Raw genomic sequence first — 24,299 nt, 5'->3', positions numbered from 1 at the left:
TGAATCTGTAGATTGCCTTCGGTAAAATGGCCATTTTTACTATATTAATCCTGCCAATCCATGAGCAGAGAGCTACATTTTTTAAAGGACAATGTTCTACTTTATTTTCTGTTTGATAAAAATCTTGTGTACCTTAGGATGCCACAAATACCTATCTATCTATCTTCCATCTATCTATCTGTCTATCTATCTATCTATCTATCTATCTATCTAATATATATACTTTAATTTTAATTTTTAAAATGTGGATATAATTGTTTTGGTATTACAGCTCTAACAAAACTATATTCTTATTAATTCTAATTAAACTTTCCTATGTAACAGTAACAGAATAATAGAATAGATAGACTAATAGGTGCATGAATGAAGCCTTTCCAAGTGATGATTGTTAACTAAGGACAGAGAAAATTTAGAATTACAAATTGTCAAACTCAAAAGAAGACCATTGAATCTTAGATAATAATCATTGGCAACATGTTAAAACTCTTTTTGTGAACAGGGTGCTTTTTAAATTATTTGAACAACAGGAAAGAAAAATTATTTGAGAAATGGATTGCCCACTGCATAAATTTTCTCCAGTTCTATGATATATCTTAAAACTTGAAATAGTATTATATTTTAATGTCTCATTTCAGCACACTAAACAGTAGACGGAGTGTAATAGATTTTTGTAGAAATACTGAGACATGTAATAGTTTACATCTACTCTTTTATTTTAATAAAACTCAATGCTATGTAATATAAAGCTTGTGGAGTGCTGACATAGAAGATAGCAGTGACCACACCAGTCCTTCATGAACACATAAATGACCGCTTAATTCAGACACTGAGCAGCTAACTTCTTGATATTTATTTCTAAAGTAGAAACTACAGAAATAGATGAGCTGTGACTATTCCTATTTTTAAAATTATAGCAACAGCTGAGAGAAGCTTTGGGAAAGCATTTGAAAGACATTTGTTTCACTTCTTTTTAGATATACTTTAAACTTTCTTAGAAAATAAACTCATTAATTCAGATTTTTATTTATCATATGCATTACCCATCAAGGCTTATGTATTCTTAATGGTGCTTAAAATTTGCTAAGATTTACAAACAATTGGACTAGTAATGACATTGAATTTTTACATTTCATATAGTTCTTTCTTATTCATTTAATCAACATATTAAATCGTGTGAGCAGATCTGAAAGCAGCTTTTAGTATCCTTGTATTTCAGAAGAAAAATTGTATTTTTCTGAAAGCTAAAAGCTGATATCATGCCTGGCTCAAACAGAGTTCCTGTGTTGTTTTTTGTTTTGTTTTGTTTTGTTTTTGTCACTGTGAAATGTTAGGCCATGTTATCAGTCCAAACAGGAAGGCTTCATTTTTCAGGTGGAGGAGGAGATACTTAGGAAAATGAAGACAGCACTCAGAGGCACATGAGCAGCCCTTCAGTGCTTTCCTAAGCCACATAAGCATAAGCTGTCTACTTGGGAGCTGTGTCCTGCCACTTTAAAGATGCCAACTGGAGCTTCTAAGAAGGGCATAAAGAGATTTTCTCCCCACATAGTTCAGCCTCTTTTCTTTGCTGAGTACCATAAATATTAGTGACTCATTTAAGTGATCCAGAGTAAGAAGAATAGAAAATTGTTTACATATATAGCCCAGCCTTTAAAGTAATATAAGAGAGAAAAAAGCATCACAATTTTTATTTTGGCATCTTGCTTTTCTGTTCCATAGTTAACCCAGGTCTTGTTTTGGAAGTTTTTTAAAGAAACAAAATAATAAATTGTAATTATTATATATAATTAAGCACATATAAATATATATAAAAATAATATATAATATGTAAATACATAATAAAAATAAAATTATATATAATAAAATATGATTACAATATAAGATTCATCACATTTCCATTCACCAACTTTTGAATAGACTAATAATCCAAGTCAGATGTGTCCTTTCTATTCACAAATCTACACAGCTCAAATGGAAACTCAGTATAATGAGCCCATTGATTGTTCACCTTTTTCTCTTACATTCCATTCATGCATTCAGGATCTATCTGGTTAATATGACACACGTACATCTAGTTTGTTCTGTTTATTACACATACCATAGTGAAATTTTTATTCCTATCTTCGATGTCATTTACATTATTTCTGTGTGATTTTGGTTGTTGTTGCTATTAGAAATAAGTGTGAAGATTTCTTGTAAGGCAAAAGGGTTCCACAAGGGCTTATTCTTGATCTTATGTTTGAACTCATAGGATATAAACCTGCAGTATTTTGAGGTATTGACAAATACCTTTGCAAGTGAGATTTTCTTCCTTTTTCATTTTTTTGTCCACTTTAAAAGAAAGTAAATTTTCGGGCTGTGGTGGCACACGCTTTAATCCTAGCACTTGGGAGGCAGAGGCAGGTGGATTTATGAGTTCGAGGCTAGCCTTGTCTACAGAGTGAATCCCAGGACAGCCAGGGCTACACAGAGAAACCGTGTCAAAAAATAAAAAAAGAATAATTTTATCTATGTTTCCATTTTCAGTCATCCAACAAGCTGATGCTGAACACTTCCTCCCTTGTGACATGTCCTTTGGGACTTAACCTTTGGTGAAATCCTGTATTTTATTTTTTGTCCATCTTTTTCCAAAATAGTTTTTTTTTTTTTGACCCTTGTCAGTTTTATTGTTATGTCTGGTATTTGTGAGTCTGCTCGTTTGAGCCTCAACGCCAGAAAAATATTATAAAGATCTTCATAGGCTACTACTCTCTCATCTCTCTCCACTCTCTTAACCTTTCTATTCTTGAGTCCCTTGTGTGTGCACTTTATCACCCGTGACACTCTTTCCATCTCCAGATATGTAAGTAAATCTCACTGTAGAGGTCCTTTTACATAATCACAAATGCCAGTGCTTAGGATGCAGACAGTTTGAGGCTCTTTATCGCAAGTATATTTTTACTGTATTTTCTATTGTGCCCTTAGATAATTCTTCTGTTGTTGCCTTTGTCTCTATTTCACAACATATTTCTTCCCTTTTAAAAAATTTGGTCCGATATTTGTCTGTTTTCTTAGCTATAAATAAGATTGCTATACAGGGCTGTGGGTATATAAAAGTTGGAAAGGAGTGGACAGTGTGATGGGAGTTCAGTCCCCCTCAGTTCTCAGCACAGCCAGGATGCTGCTTCCCTTCTGCTCCCTGTGATTAGCTCTAACCACACCTCCTGGTACGATGCTTTCAAAGTCAACGTTGAATGTAATGGTGCGCCTGGAGCCTTCTTACCTTACAATCCTCTCTCTCACCTGGTGAATGAAATCTATGAACTCTGTTTCTTTTCTGACTCTGCTCTGGGGAATCTAAGACTGTGAATGTGTCACTATTCCCTGGGGAGTCTGAGGCCTGAGCATGCGCACCAGTTGCTACCAATTGTTGCAGACCTCAAGTCTTACCCTTTCTACGTTCTCCTCCAGGGATCCCCGCCTGCACCGGGGGTCCTGAGACCCAACCCTCTCCTGAGTGGTGACAGGTTAGGTCGGGCTGGTTGGACTATCTAGAGCAATAACCCATGGAGTTCACGTCCTTTAGTCGCCTTTAGTAGCGCAGACTCGGCGCCTCCGCCCATGTTCCCTGGTCGCTCCCAGCTTCCTATTGAAAGCTGCTGCGAACGCCTTGAATGAAACGTGTGTGGGTTTAGTGTGTGGTAAAACCACCAGGGGATCCCGTCTCTCCACGAACCAGATGCTCTGCTAGAAGGAGGACGAGAGGGAGGCGACCTGGAGTGAAGCCCGCGCAGTGGCTGAGCGGCTGGGAGAGGCCGGGCCACCTCCCTTGTCGACCATGCACCGCTCCGCCCGCCTGCAGCGGTTCCAGGCACCACGCTCTCCACCCGGGTCGCGATGGTGGTGGCAATGACAAGCTCCTGCAGCCCACAGCACTGTGCACAAAACAGCAGCGCCCTCTCCTCTCTCTCCCTCCACTCCAAGCCTTCTCAGCCCGTGAACTATGCGCAGCCGCTGGCGCCATCCGCTTGTCAACTTTGAGCTGAAGGAGCAGCAACTTTGACAGTGGCCGCGGGGTTTTGAATCTGGCTTCTCCTTGGCAACAGTCCCTTCGAAAGTCGTCGGAGTTAAACGAGGCAAGAGTTTCGTCTGAGCACCAGCGTTGCCTTATTTGCAACGGGTCCCCCCCCCAACACACCCCCCGCCGAGAGTGGGATTGTGACAGCCAGTCCCCTAGTGGAGGGGACTTGTTTTTCTTTTTCTCTAGAGACCTCTACTAGCGACTGGATAAAGCAGTACTGAAAGGATGTAAATAGCAGAGCAACTGTTACCAAGAAGGCAGCCACCACCCAAAGGCTGGGAGGAGCGCGGGGCTTCCTCCAGGCTGCGCCCAGTCGCAACATTAGGGAACAATCAGGTGGTGTTCGCAACTTTTCAAGGTCAGCCTCTTGGATCTGCTATTTCCCTCGGAGCCTTCGGGTGCACCGAGCTTGGATTCGATTTGGCTGGGAAATGCTCAGGACACGAAACGTGGAAGGATTGTAGGGATGTGTTGATGACACCGTCCTTCCCCGAGCGCACTGTTCCCTGCCCTCCCAGCAATCTTCTGCTCCCCCTCCACTACCCAGCGGTGAGTATGTGACATGTGCCTAACTCTCTGCACCAAGTTTGGCAGCAGGTGTCGGTACTAAGCTTAGAGCCAGGCTACTAGGTGCGCCCTCGCCGAGCCATGCCAGCCCTGGGCGCGCCTCTCTCGCGCAAATCGCGGCTGCTACTTCTGCTGCTGTTCAAGGTTTCTGTCTCTGCTGCCCTGAGCTTTGTCCCTGAGCCCAGGAATGGAACTTGTCTGGGGGAGAGCTGTTCCCCACTGATCCAACGCCGCAACAGGGATGCCCGGGGACCTAGGAGTTCGGCAAGAGATGCTCTGCGAGTCCATGTGCCCAGAGAGAAACTGGAAGCAGAGGTTAGAGGGGCAACCTCCTGGGACCTCCCACCACTCAGGAGCGGTGACACAGGTGTGATTGAAGAGGCAGCTGCTGGACCCTTGGGTCCTCCAACCAAGCCACCAAGTGCCTGGAGATGGGAAGGTGCCCAGGGTAAAGAACCATCCGGACATTTGAGGAGAAGGGACCCCACAGACCCTCAACTCTTTCTTCAGACCTCTGAGCGGGGAGAGATGAGTTCCAAGCGCGATGGGAGTCCCCGGAGCAGCCAGGAGCACAGTGTGAAAACCGAACCTGAACCCAGAGATCTTTTTTATTGGCCAGGAAGAACTGGACAACTCCAGGGTTCCCACCACAGGCCTTCAGCAGTACAGGAAGGGAGGACCCTTGCTCCCCCAGGCAGGGCACTACCGCAAAACGGGTCTGCAGATGACTGGGTCCCTGACCAAGGGGGTCCACGCCATGGAAATAGCACTAGTAGGCGCGTGAGACTGAAGAACCCCTTCTACCCATTGACCCAGGAATCCTACGGAGCCTATGCAGTCATGTGCTTATCTGTGGTGATCTTTGGGACCGGCATCATTGGTAACTTGGCAGTGATGTGCATCGTGTGTCACAATTACTACATGAGGAGCATCTCCAATTCTCTCTTAGCCAACCTGGCTTTCTGGGACTTTCTAATTATCTTCTTCTGCCTCCCCCTGGTCATCTTCCATGAGTTGACCAAGAAGTGGCTTTTGGAAGATTTCTCTTGCAAGATCGTGCCCTATATTGAGGTAATGACCCCTAACTACTGCCTTTATTAGTTTCTGGAGAATAATGGTTGTATGCACCTACCTGTGGGACTCTTTGCTTCTTTCTCTGAATCCCTTCTCTTTTCCCCAGTCACTTATGCAAGCACGTGTGTATGAAAGAAAAGCAGCTTTGCTGAACCATCTTCGAACTCCTCTGCTCCTAGCCTGGTGTGTGTGTGTGTGTGTGTTTGTGTGTGTGTGTGTGTGTGTGTGTGTGTGATAGTTCTATGTGTACAACTGTTTTCTGGATATGGTAATATTTTTGACTTGGCACCCAGGGTTAAATAATGGCCAGCCCGTGGTTGTCTTTATTGGAACCTAGTATTGGGGGCAGAGAAGAGAGGGATCATTAGTATTTATTTACTAAAGTTCTAGTATTTCATTGTGACTCCACCGTGACATCCTCCAGAGAGATGATTGAGCTTTTTTTTTTTTTTAACTACCAAAGCTGAGGTTATATTTTATGTATAAAAGAACATCAATTTTAGTTTTGCAGTTGGTCTCATGGTATATTAGGAATCTCCCAAATTAGTTTACATTGGTTAAACTGTCTGCCCTACTGTTTCCTCTATATTGTTAGGTCTTTCTTTGTGGATCCTTCTTAACTTTTAGAAGCAGTTCAGCTTTCTGAATGAACTTAAAAATAAGACTTAGTCCAGTCCCCTGTACTCTAACATTTATAGAGATAGGACACAAATTTGCCAGTACTCTGGCTGTGAAAGATAGATAATTTTAAAGGGATTTACTGGCAACATAAGAACATTTCTGAAGAAAAAAGTTAGCTCCCAAACTTCCAAGTGAAAATTGTTTGAGCAAGACAAGGTTTTACTGCTTCATGCTAGAGCTACTGTACCAGTCTTTGCTCTAGCAGTTGGAATTTGCTCTGTAAATTGGCCTCCCTTTAAACACCAGCTCTTGGAACCTGCCCAAGTGTTTGGCTGCCAGTTGTGGTTTTAGCCAGCTGGGCCTTGATTTTCTCCATTCAGGCTGTCCATTTCATTTATAGAAACACAAGAAGGGAAACTGTAAATATTCCAGAGCCTCTGATCCTGTCTGGTACCAGGGCCAGTTGACACTGTGTTCAACATTGTCTCAGCTTTCAAACTTCAAGATAAGTAAAGAGCAAACAGTGCCTACTGAGAAGGTCCAGAGCCAGAGAGTCAATAAGACCCTCTGTTATTCAGTCTGGGCTCAGATGTAGGATCATCCATGGCTACTAAATCAGCTGTTGCTACTTACCAGGATCCAGGGCCTCACTGTTGCCAAGCACGGAGAGATTCTGAAACGCTGCCATTTACTGGGGAGACAGTTCGTTTTTTAAGTGGAGGGGACATAGCTGGATTGTCTAAGAGAATAGGTGTCATGTTATATTTATCTTTTCAAAGGCAATATTAGATTAAGTTTTCTCTGATTTTTTTTTTTTGTTGTTACTGTTGTAATAATGCAGAAGACTTGTGCCAGAAGGAGATTTAGAAAATAAAGTGTAAAGTTCAAACAGGAGAGGTAACCCACAAGTAGGAATTGTGTTGGCATGCCACACTGGGAACTACAGGTTGGGGCAGGGGTTGCATTGTACATTAGGTGGGAAAGCAATGAAAGAAGGCAGAAGAAGGGATCAGAGAAAGAAACAAATGGCCAAAGCAATTGATGGAAACCACAAGTAGAAAGAATTGTATCAAACAGAAGAAAGAATATTAAAACATGGGTGAGTTTAATAAGACCTATCTTTTTTAAGGAATGGTGTCTATTATGCATTTAAATTTCTTTCTAACTCTGAAGTTTTTATTTTGATTTTAGTTTTTTGAAACCAGGTCAAATGTAATGGAAGCTGGACCCAGACTCACTTTGTAACTGAGGATGACCTTGAACTCCTGATCCTCCTGCCTTCACTTCTAGAGTATGGTGATTACAGTTTAAGTGTATCCACTCTATCAGCCTGAGAGTTTACAAACTTATAATAACACTTTATACATCTTTTTAAGTCAGTTTTTTCATAAAGACTTTTGTTAAAAAAACAATGTTTCTTGTTAGTAAAACTTTCTTTTACTGTCTGTAGTTTTGCTTAGCTTTCTACATTTTCATAATCTTTTTTGTTTTCCATTATTGAGATTTGATTTTACTTTTTTCCAGAGAAGAAAATATTAATTTAAAAATATGATTCATATTACACATTTTTTATTTTATACAGTAGTTACAATATACAATATACATGAAAACCTATCACCACATTTCACGTCTCTGAATAAATTTTATATACTTTACCATATTTTATAAAAATAATTATTGAACCATTATGTCAGCTTCCTAATTTCCAATTTCTAAGAACAAGAGCAATAGTTCAAATCTCAAAAACACTGCTTCTCCTTTTCCACGTCAGAATATTCAGACTCTGAGATGGAGCTTTTGTGTGTATGGTTTGGTGTTAGGGAGAGGTGAAGTCTGCTGGGTCATGATCAGGTTCAACCCTTGTTTGACATTGAAGAGCAAGTGGGCAGAGGGAGAATTTGAACTATTTATGAAGTTGCCACAGAGACCTCATTTGATGCTAGGGAACCTCTAGGGTTAGAGTAGCCATGAAGGAACATCTTGAATTGAGTAAGAGGGCCTTTGTTGTCTTTAGTGATCCCATTACTGCATAGAAACTTCTTTCAGATATAGGGCATATTTTTGAGCCCAGTGAATCCCTTTGGTGAAGAATAATTTCTAGGGAGGGATGCAACCAAAAGCCATCAGACTCCTGTACCCTATACTCCATTTTCTGGGGGAGGCAATCATCCTTGAAAGATGAGTCAGAGGCAGTCTGGGTAGAGAGCCGCAGCATTTGCTACACTGGCTTTACACTTTGTAAATTAAATCAGAAGGACATGACACCATAGCTTCCATTCTTATTTCAATGAGAAGAAATAATTCTGCAAATAAACCTAGGGTAGAGGCACCGAGACCACAGACTCAACACTTAAAGGTTGCTATTTGCTGGATAGAAAAACAGTTTATAAAGCAAAGTTGCATACAAAGAGCAGTTTGTCTGTTTTTGTTTCTACTTCTTTGCACCTTCTGAAAAAGAAGACTAGATAACACAATAAGCCAGTTAACACGGTTTAGTACATGACCATCATAGATTTTCCTATTCATAAGTTTCATCCTGTTTCTGCAAGAAATCCCATCGTCTGTAGCTGATTTATGTTTTTTTTTTTTAAATCATAATGATCATGGCTATGCTTGAATCTAATAAAGATGGTATGCAATAGAATGGTTGGAAAATGGAGATGGGGGAGAAGGTGGGGAAAAAACCCCTTGTATTTGGGAGCTATCCTCACAGACACATCACAGTTAAGTTGGCCTATCACAAAGACACCAGTGAAACTAATACTCAGAAAAACAGATGTACGTAGCGTCTGTGTGCTGTGAAGGTTTGGGTATGGGTTGCCTAAGCATGGAGCACGTGTTTAAAGCCAAATGGTTCAGATACTGAATACAGTAAGCAAAGCAGCTTTTTGCTTATTAGCTGATGGACGGAAGCCAGTCAGAGCAGTGTATCAGATGATCCCAGCCCATCGCCAAACAATTACTGATGTTTACATGTTAATTGTGGGTTTCAAATGATATAAGTTCCCCTGTAGTTTAAAGGATCCGTACCTTCCAGTAAGTCATCACAGATTTAACTGCATTTTATTTTACTGGGATTTCATATCCCTGTGTAGAGATCTAGGGAACATATCTCACCAGGAATTCTGGCCAGAAGTAACTTGTGAAAAATCTAGAATATTGTACCATGAAAAAAGGTGGCATTTCCAATGACTCTGGAAATACTGGTTTTAAACTGTGTGAAATAAGTGATTTCTTCATTGTTTTAGCTTGTACTCAGCACCGACAAGTGAAGAAAGGAAAGGTAATTGGATGCTAAAGATGGCATGGCCAGTAACTGTGTAGTTCAACACAGAATTTCCTAAACCTCACATTCATGTAATAGCACATTTATCACAGCGGATGCTAAATTTGCTTTAGCAGTGGATTAGCTATTAGGTAGTCTGATGGACTTTTAAGTGGAAACATGCAGTTTTATGAGCAATTTGAAAGTTACTTATAATTTTCTCAGGGAAAATGGACTCTGTGAGAATGGTACTTAACAAATATTTTACGACTCCCCATTAATCCCGCTGTAATCATTTCCTACATTTCCAAGCAAGGACAAATGTTTAGCTAGAGATTCCAGCAAGACAGGGAATCAGTTTCCCAGACTGAGCTTTCATTGACACCTCTATCCTGGACAGTATATATGGTGAAGTTAACTGAAATTGGAGCTCAATAAATAAAACTACTAATCAAATTTCAGCTTCAAGTAGCTAATGTGGTTGTTGTCAAAATGAGATTGTTTTACAGGCTCATCAGTGGAAGCATGAACAAGGAAATGGTTTTTTCATTGTTTCTCTTCTAAGGACTATTATCTGACATTAAGCTCTTACGAATTATGTATAAAACAGTAGCACCTGATAACTGACTAAGAGCAGTCTGAATAATTTATCAATGTCTATGAGCCTTTTTTACATATGCCATCAAGTTTCCATTCATCTACCACCTATTCATTCATAACACATTTATTAGAATTTTCTTCAGTGAAAAGCAATGTATTAGGACAGGTGGAAGGAGGATAATATGTAAAACCTTTCCAAGAAAAATATGCCGGACAAGCTATGGTTATTAAAGTTTTGAAAGAATAATATAATATACTACAGCATGACTAATACTGTAATATAGGCTTTAAGGAAGCATTGGGGGAAGTTCCAGAATAGTCTCAGATGGTCTAGTTCACAATCATAATGAGTTATGACCAAAGACTGAGAAATTCAATTGAAAACTCTGCTCCCTATAATGTTCTTTTCAATTACACTCTCACCACTAATTTAAATGATTGTACTGCTTAGATCAATATTGAAAACTCACAAGTATGAAAATCTTTTAATTCTTGTTTTTATAAGCTCATTAGTCTCTTGATATAGAAATGATTAAAAACATAAGGCATCAAAAAGAAAGGCACTAGAAATGTCTTTTCACATACAAAATGTATCTAAATGACAAAAGAACTATCTTTATTTAATAATGATTAATCAATACCAGGGGTTTTCATCCTTCTTAATGCTGTGATCCTTGAATACAGTTCTTCATGTTTTGGTAATTACTAGCTATATTATTTTCATTGCTACTTCATAACAGTAATTTTGCTACTGTTATGAATCATAATGTAAGTATATGTGGCTTTTGATGGTCTTAGGTGACCCCTGTGAAAGCATCATTTGACCCCATGGGGGTCATCACACACAGATTGAGAAACACTGACCTATACAAATATTAACAACATTAGAACTTTGTTTAACAATGTAGTAATACATTACATTAAGTCATTTTTTTTTTTGGTTTTTTTTTGAGACAGGGTTTCTCTGTGTATCCCTGGCTGTCCTGGAACTCACTCTGTAGACCAGGCTGGCCTCGAACTCAGAACTCCACCTGCCTCTGCCTCCCAAGTGCTGGGATTAAAGGCATGAGCCACCACTGCCTGGCAAGTCATTTTTTATAATACCAAAGACATGCATTGCATTGAATATAACCTTAGAGAAACTGAGAAGGAAGACTGGCAAAGGAGATACTTTGTGCATTATTACAAAACAGGAGAAAGGAATCATAAAGACTAGAGTTCTCCAAGAACTAAATTAATTTCTCTAGTGCACACTCCGAGGATGTGGAGTTCCTGAAGGCTTCCAAGGTATCCTGAACCTGGAATCAAAGTGCCTTGAACAAAGAAAAGAAACCAACTATGGCTACAAAACAAAAATATAAACAAAGAAACTGTGAAATCAAAACCTTGTTTGAGCGGGAGGCCCACGCCTTTAATCCCAGCACTTGGGAGGCAGAGGCAGGTGGATTTCTGAGTTCAAGACCAGCCTGATCTACAGAGTGAGTTCCAGGACAGCCAGGCCTACACAGGGAAACCCTGTCTTGAAAAACAAAAAACAAACAACAAACAACAACAACAACAAAAAACAAAACAAACAAACAAAACAAACAAATCAAAAAAGCCTTGCTTGATCTTATGAACATAGCTCTTTATGCTGCTGCATGGACTTTGACGGCATTTTCCCTCTTGCTAATGTGTCACAACCATATTAAATTGTATCATGTTGGAAACTATAGACCTGTGTCTGAGATGTGGACTGTACAAAGCAGGAGATGGACGGGCATCTAGAAACCAAGATTTGTCTCTGATGTAGGAGTCATGTGCCTATCCTTCAAGGTTACTTCCTCATTTTACCTCTCAAGAACTTACCTGCCAAGTTCCCATAATTAACTCAACCGTGTTGCCAAGACTAACTCTTAAGTGTCCTCATTAAAATATTATTTTTTTGTGCCAAAATGGTGATCTAATCTAAAGTTCTGTGGTAGAGAATGAAATTACTACAGCTTCAGACTTTTGGGGGTCTTCCTATTTGCAAAATGGATATTGATTATTTAGATCATTTCCACAAAGCACAGGGTAAAATCTTAGTATCAAATTTACTACAAAGGACAGATACTTTCTGCTTGTGAGTTTATGACTGTTTTTTAGTGCTATCTTTCTGCATGTACTTGGATGATTCATAGCATTAATGAGGACAAGATCACTGATTTTATCCTTGCCTAGAATGGCTTGCTGTCATTAGGTCTATGACTCTATTAACAGTTGCTACTTTGTTGCAAAAGAGCCCTGTATTAGCATGCCCCACCTTCCCTGTCTTCTTACTTTCTCTGTCTGGCATCTTGTCCTTTGTTCAAATATCTTTCTTATAAGAAAAATGGCCTGATAAATTAATTCACAGCAAGATGTCAGAATTGCAAATATTTGCCTTTTGGTAGAGGACCGAATAAAGGCTATTTCCTTATCAGACTAGTAACAGTAGAATTTTAGTTAAAAGCTAAGAAATTTCATGTTAAAATGTTTTTTCAATACCATTCAAGAATGGCAGAAATATTCAAGTACAAGTATATATTTTATTTTACATTTACTATCACACAGAACAATTTGAGTAATGACAACAGAAATAAGTTGAAAATCTGTTGATTATTCTTCAATACTTAAGCACCCAGTTGAGCAGCTATCTAGTTCCCTAAAGATGGGTGAAAATCATCATAATTGTACCAAGAATTGTAAACTGTACTGCGAGTTTGGAAAAACATGATATTATGAAACACATTTCTAATTACTGGGAATAAATGTGGGGTAGAAAATATCTTTAGATTGGTTTATTCGAGAGGGTAGCATATTTTCAAACAAATGGTGAGAATATTGCTTAACTTTCTCCTATTAAAATTAATGAACATTTGACAGATGCTTAACTAAATAATGTTAGATAAGGTGAACTTAAATGACTTTTTTTAAATATGGAAGGAATAAATTGCGTTATAGAAGTTGTAGTTGAAAGGAAACGTTAATTCAAGCTAGAACTTGAAAGAAAAAAGTACAGGGTCAAGACAAGTTTTGAAGCAATATGTTGGTTTTAAAATAGTCTCATTTGATCTTTAGATAAGAGTCAGTTTGTTATTAAGCTTAAACAACAGCAAAAATATTCAAGAGGAGCTAAAAATGGCAGTCAGCAGTTGATGTTTATGATATGTTTTTCTCAGTGACATTAGAAGTCATGTATAAATGAAATAGGCTAGGTGTAACAGACTAGCATTGGTTTGTGTTAGATGTTGGCATGTTAAATTACATATTGTTTATGTTCAAAGGGAAAGAAAGCTAATCTTATGGACTTATAGTTGTAAAGAAGCCTTTGATTTAGAGCTTATACGCACATAAGGAACAAGGCTTACTTCTCTATTTGTACTGTCTTTGGTTTTGGAAACACGAATCAAAGCATGTTCCTGCCATGGTTATCAACCATACTCACTCTAAAACGAAGACCTTTTTGAAAAAGGTCATCTTATTTACAGCAATCTGATTAACAACAGTTCTTTTGAGTGTGCTCTCTCATGGTCTGCAGTGTTCTGCTGGTGAAGTTGCCCTGAAGTCTTGCAAGGATGAAGATTATGGAAAATGCAAGAAAAAAATCCAAAGGCATACAAGTTCAAACCATTTAGGCTTTGAAAGGAAAGTACCCTGTGCTCATCCTGTCCCTTCCTGACTGGGTGTTAGTCCTGTAACCACTGGAATAATAGATTGCCATTCATGGCCCAAATGAATGGGTTCTCTCAACAATAATGTCCTTGTTCCCTAAGGTTACTTGTAAACAAAAGATGCTATATAAATAGATGTATTAAACATTTTAGATATAAAAGCAAAGTTAGAGTACAGTTTTCATGACCTTGGTTAGAAATTTCCCTATTTTATAGAAGTTATATAAGCAAGTAGATTCCATTTCATGTGAAGGATCTTTCTCTGCAGTGTCTCCTGATTCCAAGGAAAGATTTAGTAAAAGATGCTTTTTAGTTTCTAAGAGTTCTGCTTACTTCATGTGCTCTCTTGGGTGTTTCACAACTTGCTCTCAATCTTAATTGTTTCTCTACTTTTTTGTAGTAAGCTTTGGCAAAAAGGACCGATAGCTTAGATAGGATTTCCACAGATCACTGTTTTCATAAAAGATGGACATGCTCTTATGGCTTTTCATTTTTGTTCTATGTGAGTACCTGCCTGTATTTATGTGCCTCTCTAGAGTCTACAGAAGCCAAGTGAGGGTATGAGATCCCTTGGAAGTGGAATTATAGATGTTTGTGAACTTCCATATGAACACTAGGAACTAAATAAAGTCCAGTGCTCTATATTTTGTGCTCTTAACTCAATTCTCCAGCCCACTATGTCCTTTTTATGTTGTGTTTTCTAAAGCCTAATTTCACAAATTACTATACATAAAGTGAGTCTCAACAGGGCATCTTCCTACATATGTGTCTGTATACTTTATTCTCATTCACTATCTCCTTCTCCAGCTGATTCACTTTCTTCCCCTAGTGCTACCAACTTCTGCTTTGCTAACACATTTATTCCATTATTACCCATCCCTTAAGATTACTTCCTTCCATCCTAAGATCATTTTTTAGCTTCATAACCTATATACATACATAACATACAAATACATACACATGTGCATGTATACACACACATCGAGAATTTTAAATCCATGTTCAGCATACGAGAGAAAACATGTGGTACTTCTTTAATATAACTTATTTTGCCTAACATTATTATTTCAAATTCCATTTTATTTTTGCTTGAAGTTTTCTTTATGGCTGCATTAAACTCCATTGTGTACAATATTTTTTAAAAAGTCTTTTCATTCTCTAATTCTGGGCTAATGTAATCTAACACTAAACATAAATATACAGGTATTTTTGAGAAAATTGACTTGGATCTTATAATTGTATGTCCAAAAGTGTTATAGCTAGATATTATAGTAATTTTTTTCAGCTTGAATTTTTGAGATATCTTCATACTGAGTTCCACAGTGCCTTCACGAGTTTTAAGATTTCACGAATAGTGAATGCATTTTCCTTTCCTTTCACATCCTTGCCACATTTGTTGCACCCCTCTCTCAAGATAGCTATTCTGATGTGGGTACAAGGAATCTTAAGGTAGTTATAATTTATATTTTATCAATGGCTGAGCATGTGTTTCAAGTACATTTTCAAATACCTATTGATCAATTGTTATTTCTCTACGAACTGTCTATTCAGATCATTTAGGTACTTTATTGTTTAAATATCCTTTTCAATGTTTAATGTTTTAGAGTCTTTATGTATTCTTAATATTAATCCTATCTCATATGTGTTTGGCAGGACACCTTTTCCTATTTTGTAGGCTGTATCTTTTCTGCTGATTTTATTTTAACTTCTGTAGAAGTTTTTTTTATGTTATGAAACTTCATATGTAAATCCGGATGATTGTTTTCTGTGGTTTTAAAGTTCTTTCCACATGGTATTAGTGAAACTTTTTTCAGGAACTGCTATTTCACCAAATTAAATTCTTGAGCAATGAGAACAATGTATCCCATTGTATCTTGAATTATAAAGTATGCCTTTTACCATTAGGATACTACGATTACTTTTTCTTTAGTATTTCTTAAAAGAGCCTAGGAAACCATTGACCTTTAAAATCACTTGTACTTGAAAGAGATATTTAGTTTCATTCTCATTCAAGAAGAGAGCTTCACACTGACTCCCTAAAGACATTGTCATCCATACCTTACTGATGCAATTTCTCCTCAGTGATATAATATAATTGTGTTTAATTTGTCATCAACAAGGCTGAGCAGAAATTTTGGAAACAACATAATAAAGATGTCCAAGAATATGGTCTTTGATAGTTGGAGTCTCAACTGAGTTTCTGTAGTTCAGCCTTGCCAGTGTAGTTTTTAAGCAGGGGACTATATTTGTGTTGTTTCACTATAAAGTATTTTTATTAATTTGATTATCTTCTATAACAAAATTTAGATGCAAGCTCTGGAAGCTATTCCTTAAACTTCCATTATAGCCTTAAAACTCTCTATTGCTTTCTTATGCTTATTTTATTTCAGTGGTGTAGCTTACAGAGTCCACAGTAAAGGGAGGAGTCTACACGACCCTCTTTCTTATGAAGGACAGTCGGTCAAGGGGAAGATGATAACTTGTCTCTCATGGGATTAGAGGTGAACTGAAATATCTGGGTGATTATCATGTGAGTTTTACCCTAACTACAGATAGAAATAAAACGTTTTTCACAGGAATTTAAAATGGAGTCCAGTTTGGGTTAGTAAAACATTAAAAACATAAAATTCCATGTAACTTTTGTCATGAGTGACTTCAATCTGAAATATTCAATCTGAAGCACTCCATAAGTCATCCAATTTGCCAATGCACCAGCTCCATCTCTCAAATGTATCAACAGATAAAACATCACCATTCAGACACTAAATGATCCTGTGAATGATGAAGGGGACGGATGAAGTGAATGACCTTTGTTCTGGGCTATTATTTTGCTAAAGAACAGAAGATCTTTTCAACTTTATGAGGGTCACTGTACATGTCAGGACCAACAAAAAGCATATTGAGAACCAAATTCTGGGTGGTCGTCAGGGTCTCTTGCCTGTGTACTTCATCCTTTCAACCTACAGATTTTAATGCATTCCTTAAGGTATAATTCATGACTATATCGATTGTTAGTATGTGATTTAAAAGGCCAAATCCCAAGTTTATGCCAATGTGATGGCTTAAGTAGTAATTGGTGTTATTTTCCAAGATGCAGATCATAACCTTTGAAAATGTATAATCTGGAGAGTTTTATCATTTGGTCAGCATAAGAAGCTAATTAGACACATGTAGGAATATCTTGTCAGATATGTAGCAGCAGGTAGGAGGTGACAAAGGAGTTCTACTTTTGGTCTGAAGCCACTTGAGGACAAAATATATGCTTTGTTCACTAAGGTTCTTGTTATGAAGCATGATATAACATATGTATATTTCTATAGGTAGGTGTGCATATATACAATTTTATATTTGCATGTACATGTGTGTGTCTAGGCATGTATGAATAAACATTCATGTTTATAGCATTGGGCTGATGTAATAGTCTCTTTGCTACTAAAAATAGAATTCAACATATCCACAATGATGCTGAACTTGTGATAATATACAGCTTCCCTGGGTCCCTTCTCAGACCTGGAGTATTGCTGCATCCATCTTGTCCCTGGGAGTCATGGTGTACAGCACTAGATGATGACAGGGCAGGAGCTGAAGGAGATTTATTGTTGCCCCTACGGGATACAAAGAACAGCAGAACATTGTTTCAAAGAAAGATCTTTGAGATTTTTATTTCTATTCTGTTGCCTTTTCTGCATTTTTGATACAGATCCCTTAATAACTACTTTCCCAGCATTTAAAATTCTCTGCTTCTAGCATTCTTCTAGTCTCAAAATTCTCAAAATGAATAGTCTTGTCTATCAAAGGTGTTTACTAGTTCTGCTGTTAATTATTTTCCCCATTGTCATTTAGATCATAAGAGAGTGCACCTCACTCATCCCAGCTCAGGTGTTACACCAGAAAACTGTCTATCTAAGCCCATGCCTAAAAGCCTTCCTCCCAAGAGAATGCTTCACAGTGATACTGAATTTTAGCCGTCAGATATGGTCATACTAAGAAGAAGATCAAGAGTTCATGATACAGTTTTATAATTGCACATAATTGCACTATTCATCTTCATAGAATTTTAATAAGCTTCAAGTAAACAAGAATATTTAAAATTGTGATAGGCATCTTTTCATATTATCTTAACATTTAGGAATTTTAATTACATGGTAGATTTTGTATTTGAGTATGCAGAATCTGGGCCAATGCTCCTTATTCTGATGAATTTTATCAATTTGTGTCTGAGATAAACAGCTAAATCTTTTCATGTGCTAAAATCTTCTATAAATAGTTTTGGGGAGTTACGTAGTAGAGATTTTTCCACATTTTGATTTCTTTCACATCATCAAATTTAGTGCATGGGTGAATTTTTTATTAGAATATCTGAGGCAATGGGGCTGCAGGTGGGACAGCAGGAGAGCAACAAGGTCTAAGACTGATATTTGGATTACGGTTGCTGTTGGCAACCACATTTCAAGAGATATCAGCATTTTGGATGGTCCAGCTTTTCTTACTGTCTCCTTCAATAACTCTTTATGATGTTGGTGTGACCTTTCTAAGCTCAAGGTATTTCTGTGGGATCTTAACTGCAGTGCAAGCTATCAGAGAGAAGCACAATTTGTAAGCAAGGTGCTAGATACAGGTACTATGTGAATTTTGCACACAAAGCTGGAATGATCTCTTAATACATCTACAGAACAAGATAGATGTAGTTGAGAATCTATCCTGATGAAGAAGCTTTGAGAATATGTCTATCTTCCAGTCAAATGCAGTAACAGTATTAATGAGCAGAGTTGGAGTCTGTGTAAATCTTGCTTAAAATTTGTTCTGATGTTTGTTATGAGATGAAGCGTATGGAAATTGAGAAAGGTTATTTTTTTTTCCCAGACCAGGAGTGTGTTCTCATTAAGAGACAGCTTCCACAGTCTCTGTAGCTGGCAATCTATCATTTCCCTTTACTCCTCACACATGTGTATTTGTTCTTCTCATGCGATGCTGGGCTACTGACTCAGACTTAGAGAGGCAAATAGTAGCGCTCGTAATTTGTGGTTCAGAGTTTAGAAATTCCTAAACTAATAATTAGAAAGAATAAGAGGAAGCAAAAGATACTTATTGTACATTGTGTATTCTTTGTAAGTCAGGAAAGAAAACAACCAACAAATAAGTGTCCTGCGCCTCAGAGTGTCTGGCATTCTGCTTTACAGAGACTTCCTTTTACCATAAGCACCATTCATCATTTTAAAAAGATCTGAATCACAAACCTCAGGGGCTTCATATTTGTGTACAGACTCTGAACAGATAGTGACAGTGACAACAGGGAGCTATGCACACACACACAAAAATGTCCTTAGTGAGGCTACACAGAGATTCTCGGGAGGATTTGTTGATGCTTAAGCATCTGAGGATTTCTTTGTTTTACATTCTTAAAAGAAGTAAAACAATTCAAAACCTTAAATGCAAATATAGATTTTTGAAAAATCTATAAAGAACTGTTTATTTTTGCATGGTATTTTTTGAGGAGGACCTTTAAATAATGCCAGTCCTTAAAAAAAATTCTTCCAATTGTGGCTGCAGACATTTTTAAAAAGCCTCATTAGAAACCAATGAGAACCAAGTAGACCTTACTTGTAGAATTCATGAGCATCTCATGAAGAAATGAGAAGCAAATATCCATCATGAGGAATGACTGATCTTTGTAAAAGTTAATATTAATCTTATTTATTTCTAAATTGTTTAAGAACCTTATAAATGAGCATCTGTATCTCATTACTCCTGACCTTCTGTCTCCCTCCAACTCTTCCTCATGTTTGAAAGTTAATGTTTTCAATATGAATGTACAGATGGCTTTTCATTTTCCCAGCTATAAAATATAGATGTTTCTTATATAGGTATTTGGGGGATTTTCTCGAAGAACTGGAAGAATTATTGCCATAAGCTCAACTGTAAGCTCTTTATCCAACTGCTTTAGAGCTTTGTTGTAATTTTTTCTTGCCTTTTGCTTTTCATGCAGTTAAAATGTTATTATATTCCAGTTTCAGATAATTTTCATCAATAAAAATAAAAATCATGACACAGGCTGTGATGATATTTCATATTAGAGTGCAGGGACACTGTGTGATGTGTCATGTGTGGGAAGAAAGCATGTTGGACAGAACCCACAAAGCACGTTGGCATAGCTCTGGGGAGAGTGGCAGCTTGAACACGGCAGATAAACAGCACATGTCTGAGCATTGTCATTTTCTTTTTGCTATCGTGATTCCGTGGGTTCTAAAATAACTGGTACTAACATTCCTTTAATTTTCTGGCTCTCTTTTCAAACCATAACATCTAACTATGTTTTAAAACATTCTCATCAACAATGATGGTAACAAATATTCTTAACCTGGTTTCTGGGGCAAAGTCTACAGCATTTCATCTACCTGGAGACTTTTCTTCATAGAGAGCCCTTAACACTTTAATTTTTATTTATTGCCCTTGTTTAAATCTATAGAAATGACCATTCTAAATTTCTTATATATCGCGCTAAGTGTCAGGGTGAATTTTTTTTTTTCTCAGGTGATTGCAGTGTCGAGTTGTGACTATAGGATTACTCTTCCACTCTTGGTCGACTGTGATCAAGAGGGATTGCTATTGTTCCCATCTAAATCCTCAGTATCAAGCACAGTGCTTGGCTTAGTGTTGGTGTAAAAAGAAAATACATACATACACTGGGTGTATATCTCTGTGCCTCACTAGAATATGCCTGATGCTGAAGGAATATTATTTAGAGAAGGTATAGTTTGTGTATTGGTAGGGTTTGTAGTATTGTAAGCAAAATATTTGACTTGAACAACTTAGGGAAGAATTCATGCTTTCAAAAGTTTGCCCTCAGGTGCTTGGGCAAAGCACCACAGTGAAGGCTTAAGCAGAGCATTATGGTGTGTCAGACTATGGCATAGGCTTTGGGAGATCATTATTTCACCTCTTGACAGACTGTAGCAAAGAGAGAAAGGCCCAGGGAAGAAGGTAGATGAGATAGGCATCTAAGGGCTTACCCCAATGATTAACCTCCCTAACCAGGCCCTTCCTTTCATCATTTACCATCTATAAACAAAGCCATCAAAACATGAGCCCATCTAGGACTCAAGCCATTCATTAGGTTAGAATCCTCATGATCCAGCCTCTGAACGCAGACACAACTATATGTGTTTATTCTGTTCTGTAAGTGTTTCTTATGCAGCCGAGTTGACACATTCAACTGTCATAGTGCATTTAGATTAGGAATATATAGTCTTGGGAAAACCTTGCTGTGAATGACAGGAATATATTTCTGATTGAGCTTGAACTATTGACTAACTAGGATATCTAACTAGGATATGACTAACTAGGATATCTAACCACAAGAACACAAAAGCAGTGATTTTGGATATGTTATTCTACCAAACTCTTTTCCAATATGAGTATTTCCTGTAGTTAGAACTAGACACTACCTTGGCTCCTCTATGCATTTTTCATGGTTATCTTATGTGTATTTCAGACTTAAGCATCTCATTTTTTCTTTTACATTTAATGGATGTTTGTGTTTATCACATACATTTTCCATGCTGAATATAATAATTTGATGTTTTGTTCTGTAGCTTGTTTCATTGAGCACATGAGCTCATCGAGGTGGCTCTGTTTTGTATATTATGATTTTAATCTTGTTAACTCATGTTTCCCTTATTTATGAGATGTCTCTGAGCCCTTCCAGAAAGGATTTACGCCTATCTCTCTCAGGCATCATTAATGATTTAAAATTCCATTTTGGATTTTTCCATCTTACATAGTTGGTGGAAATTCTAGCCTTCACTTCATCTAAGTTGTTCTCCTAGTTTCAATTTGACATCCCTGCCCCAATTTACACTGATTCCCAAGACACCCATGGTATCACGTAGTAAATTTCTCCAATGTCTGTTGTTCCTTTGTCCCTCTTACACCCTTAAAGGTGTCAATTTTGGGTGAATTCTGAACTCAGAGGTGTCTTTTCTCCAATCCTTACCCACACATTTATTTAATTTTTTTTTGTGTGTCCACACGTGTCCAACAGAGCACATCTGAGTAGATGCCAGAGTGCTATTTGTAAATATTAAGTCTCTCCTTGCAGAAAGTGGACTCTGGGGATCAATCTCAGGTCATCAGGCTTGGTACCCACTGTACCATCTTCTCAGCTCCAGTACTTGCATTGGTCCTAAGTTTGCCTTCGATCTTTGCACATGGACACGTAGCACGCGGCACCAAACTGTCTTGAAACCCTATGAAGGAAAGAGAGTGTAAGCAACTAACTTGCAATTTATTTTCTCAATGATTTTGGCCTCCGGAGAATTTCCCTTTCTTGTTTTTCAGAAGCCTATGCCTTAAAAGGAGCAGAAAGAATCCATTATTTTGTGTTTAGAAAACACTGGGGAAATATCTCCAATAGAGAAGTTTGTGAGAAACAATCAGCTCAGAGCACTGGCTGTCCTGAGCCCCACCTGGGAAAACATGACTATTTGAAGTAATAAAAACGAGACACAAGCCAGTCTCTGCTGCTTATCTAGATGTCCTGATGGCTGGTATTTTCACAGTGACTGACATTTTTACAGCCTCTAGAGGTTCTTATCTGTGACAGAAAAATCACACAGGACTTGCTGACCTTTATAGAAGCACCTTTCTCTCCCTACTACCATTCCTTGGTGTATGTGAGTGTGTGTGTGTGTGTGTGTGTGTGTGTGTGTGTGTGTATCACCCAGCAAATACTACAATTTTTCTTTCCATTAGGCTCAAATGATTAAAGTGATTGGTCAAGTTTACCTTTCATTCTTTGACCTTCTTTTGTGTGTGTGTGTGCACGCACGCGCGCGCGCACACACACACACACACACACACACACTCACACGTGTACACGCGCGTGCTCCGGCGCTTGTTTCCCCAGCTTTCTGCTCTCGTCCTTGAGTTCTGTCTTCCCATGCCCTGTTCCTCCCTTCTTATCCACTTCCTTGCCCTCTTCTACTTGGCTTTCTCTCTTCTCCCCTGGTGTCCCCTCCCGTCTGTTTTAATTTTCGATGCTATGATCTCTCAGAAGCTCTGTATTCTGTGTCCCCCACAGGTGGCTTCTCTGGGTGTCACTACCTTCACCTTATGTGCACTGTGCATAGACCGCTTCCGGGCTGCCACCAACGTCCAGATGTACTATGAAATGATTGAAAATTGTTCTTCTACCACTGCCAAGCTTGCAGTTATCTGGGTTGGCGCTCTGCTCCTGGCACTTCCAGAAGTTGTCCTCCGCCAGTTGAGCAAGGAGGATTTGGGCTTTAGTGGCCAGGCCCCTGCAGAACGGTGTATCATAAAGATCTCTCCCGATTTACCGGACACCATCTATGTTTTGGCTCTCACCTATGATGGTGCAAGGCTCTGGTGGTATTTTGGCTGCTACTTTTGTCTGCCCACACTTTTCACCATCACCTGCTCGCTAGTGACCGCTCGGAAGATTCGCAAAGCGGAGAAGGCCAGTACCCGTGGGAACAAGCGGCAGATCCATCTAGAGAGCCAGATGAACTGCACAGTGGTGGCTCTGACCATTTTATATGGGTTTTGCATCATCCCTGAGAATATCTGCAATATTGTCACTGCCTACATGGCCACGGGCGTCTCTCAGCAGACAATGGACCTACTGAACATCATCAGCCAGTTCCTTTTGTTCTTCAAGTCCTGTGTCACCCCCGTGCTCCTCTTCTGCCTCTGCAGACCCTTCAGCAGAGCCTTCATGGAGTGCTGCTGCTGCTGCTGCGAAGAGTGCATTCAGAAGTCTTCCACTGTGACCAGTGATGACAACGACAACGAGTACACTACAGAGCTGGAGCTGTCACCCTTCAGTACTATCCGCAGGGAGATGTCCACCTTTGCTTCTGTGGGGACTCATTGCTGAAGGAACGGCTTGGTTAGCTCAGATTTCTTCGATTTTCATATCCTGTGAAAATTTTTACTCCATATTTTTCCTTACAGGGGAACAATGCAAACATTTTGAAAAGCAAGTAGAGGGAGACATATTAACTACTCTAGAACTGATTTTGCAAATTAATATTTGTGCTCTGGGAAAAAAATGTTTCTATTTAGTTATGTAAGAAGAAGGTTGCAAACTGTCTCAGATCATTTTTTCTGCTATGGTGCTAATATTTTATTCAAAAGTTATTGCACCTTAACAATATTAATTGTCCGATTTCTTTCTTTCTTTTAAAAACATAGTCGTTGTGTCTTGAAGGCAGGCCTGGGATTTTGCTAGTTATTTTGTGTTTGAGTTGTGATTGGAAGTACATTGTATATGAAATGATTTGTTTTTATTCCAGCCATGCAACTTAGCACCAAATAAACTACCCATCCTTCTTTAACATGACTGTCAATCTACTTTTAACCAAGACTCAATAAATTTTTTAATTGCCTTAAATACACAATTGCTTTTCTTTTTTTT

The 24,299-nt window shown here is 38.4% G+C and overlaps 1 protein-coding gene across 1 annotated transcript; it reads left to right on the top strand.

Annotated features, from left to right (window-relative positions):
• The first annotated feature begins 3,076 nt into the window (after positions 1-3,076).
• Gpr37 (G protein-coupled receptor 37) lies at positions 3,077-24,277 on the top strand. The gene is made up of 2 exons (XM_031381305.1): positions 3,077-5,698; positions 22,941-24,277. The coding sequence occupies exons 1-2, from the start codon at positions 4,709-4,711 to the stop codon at positions 23,757-23,759; spliced, it is 1,809 nt and encodes a 602-aa protein (XP_031237165.1). The 5' UTR covers positions 3,077-4,708; the 3' UTR covers positions 23,760-24,277.
• The last annotated feature ends 22 nt before the right edge of the window (positions 24,278-24,299 follow it).

Source organism: Mastomys coucha, unplaced genomic scaffold (assembly GCF_008632895.1).
Source record: "Mastomys coucha isolate ucsf_1 unplaced genomic scaffold, UCSF_Mcou_1 pScaffold20, whole genome shotgun sequence".
Classification (NCBI taxonomy): Eukaryota; Metazoa; Chordata; class Mammalia; order Rodentia; family Muridae; genus Mastomys; species Mastomys coucha.
Note: the sequence above shows the minus strand (reverse complement) of the source record. Positions and strands in the feature narration are given on the sequence as shown.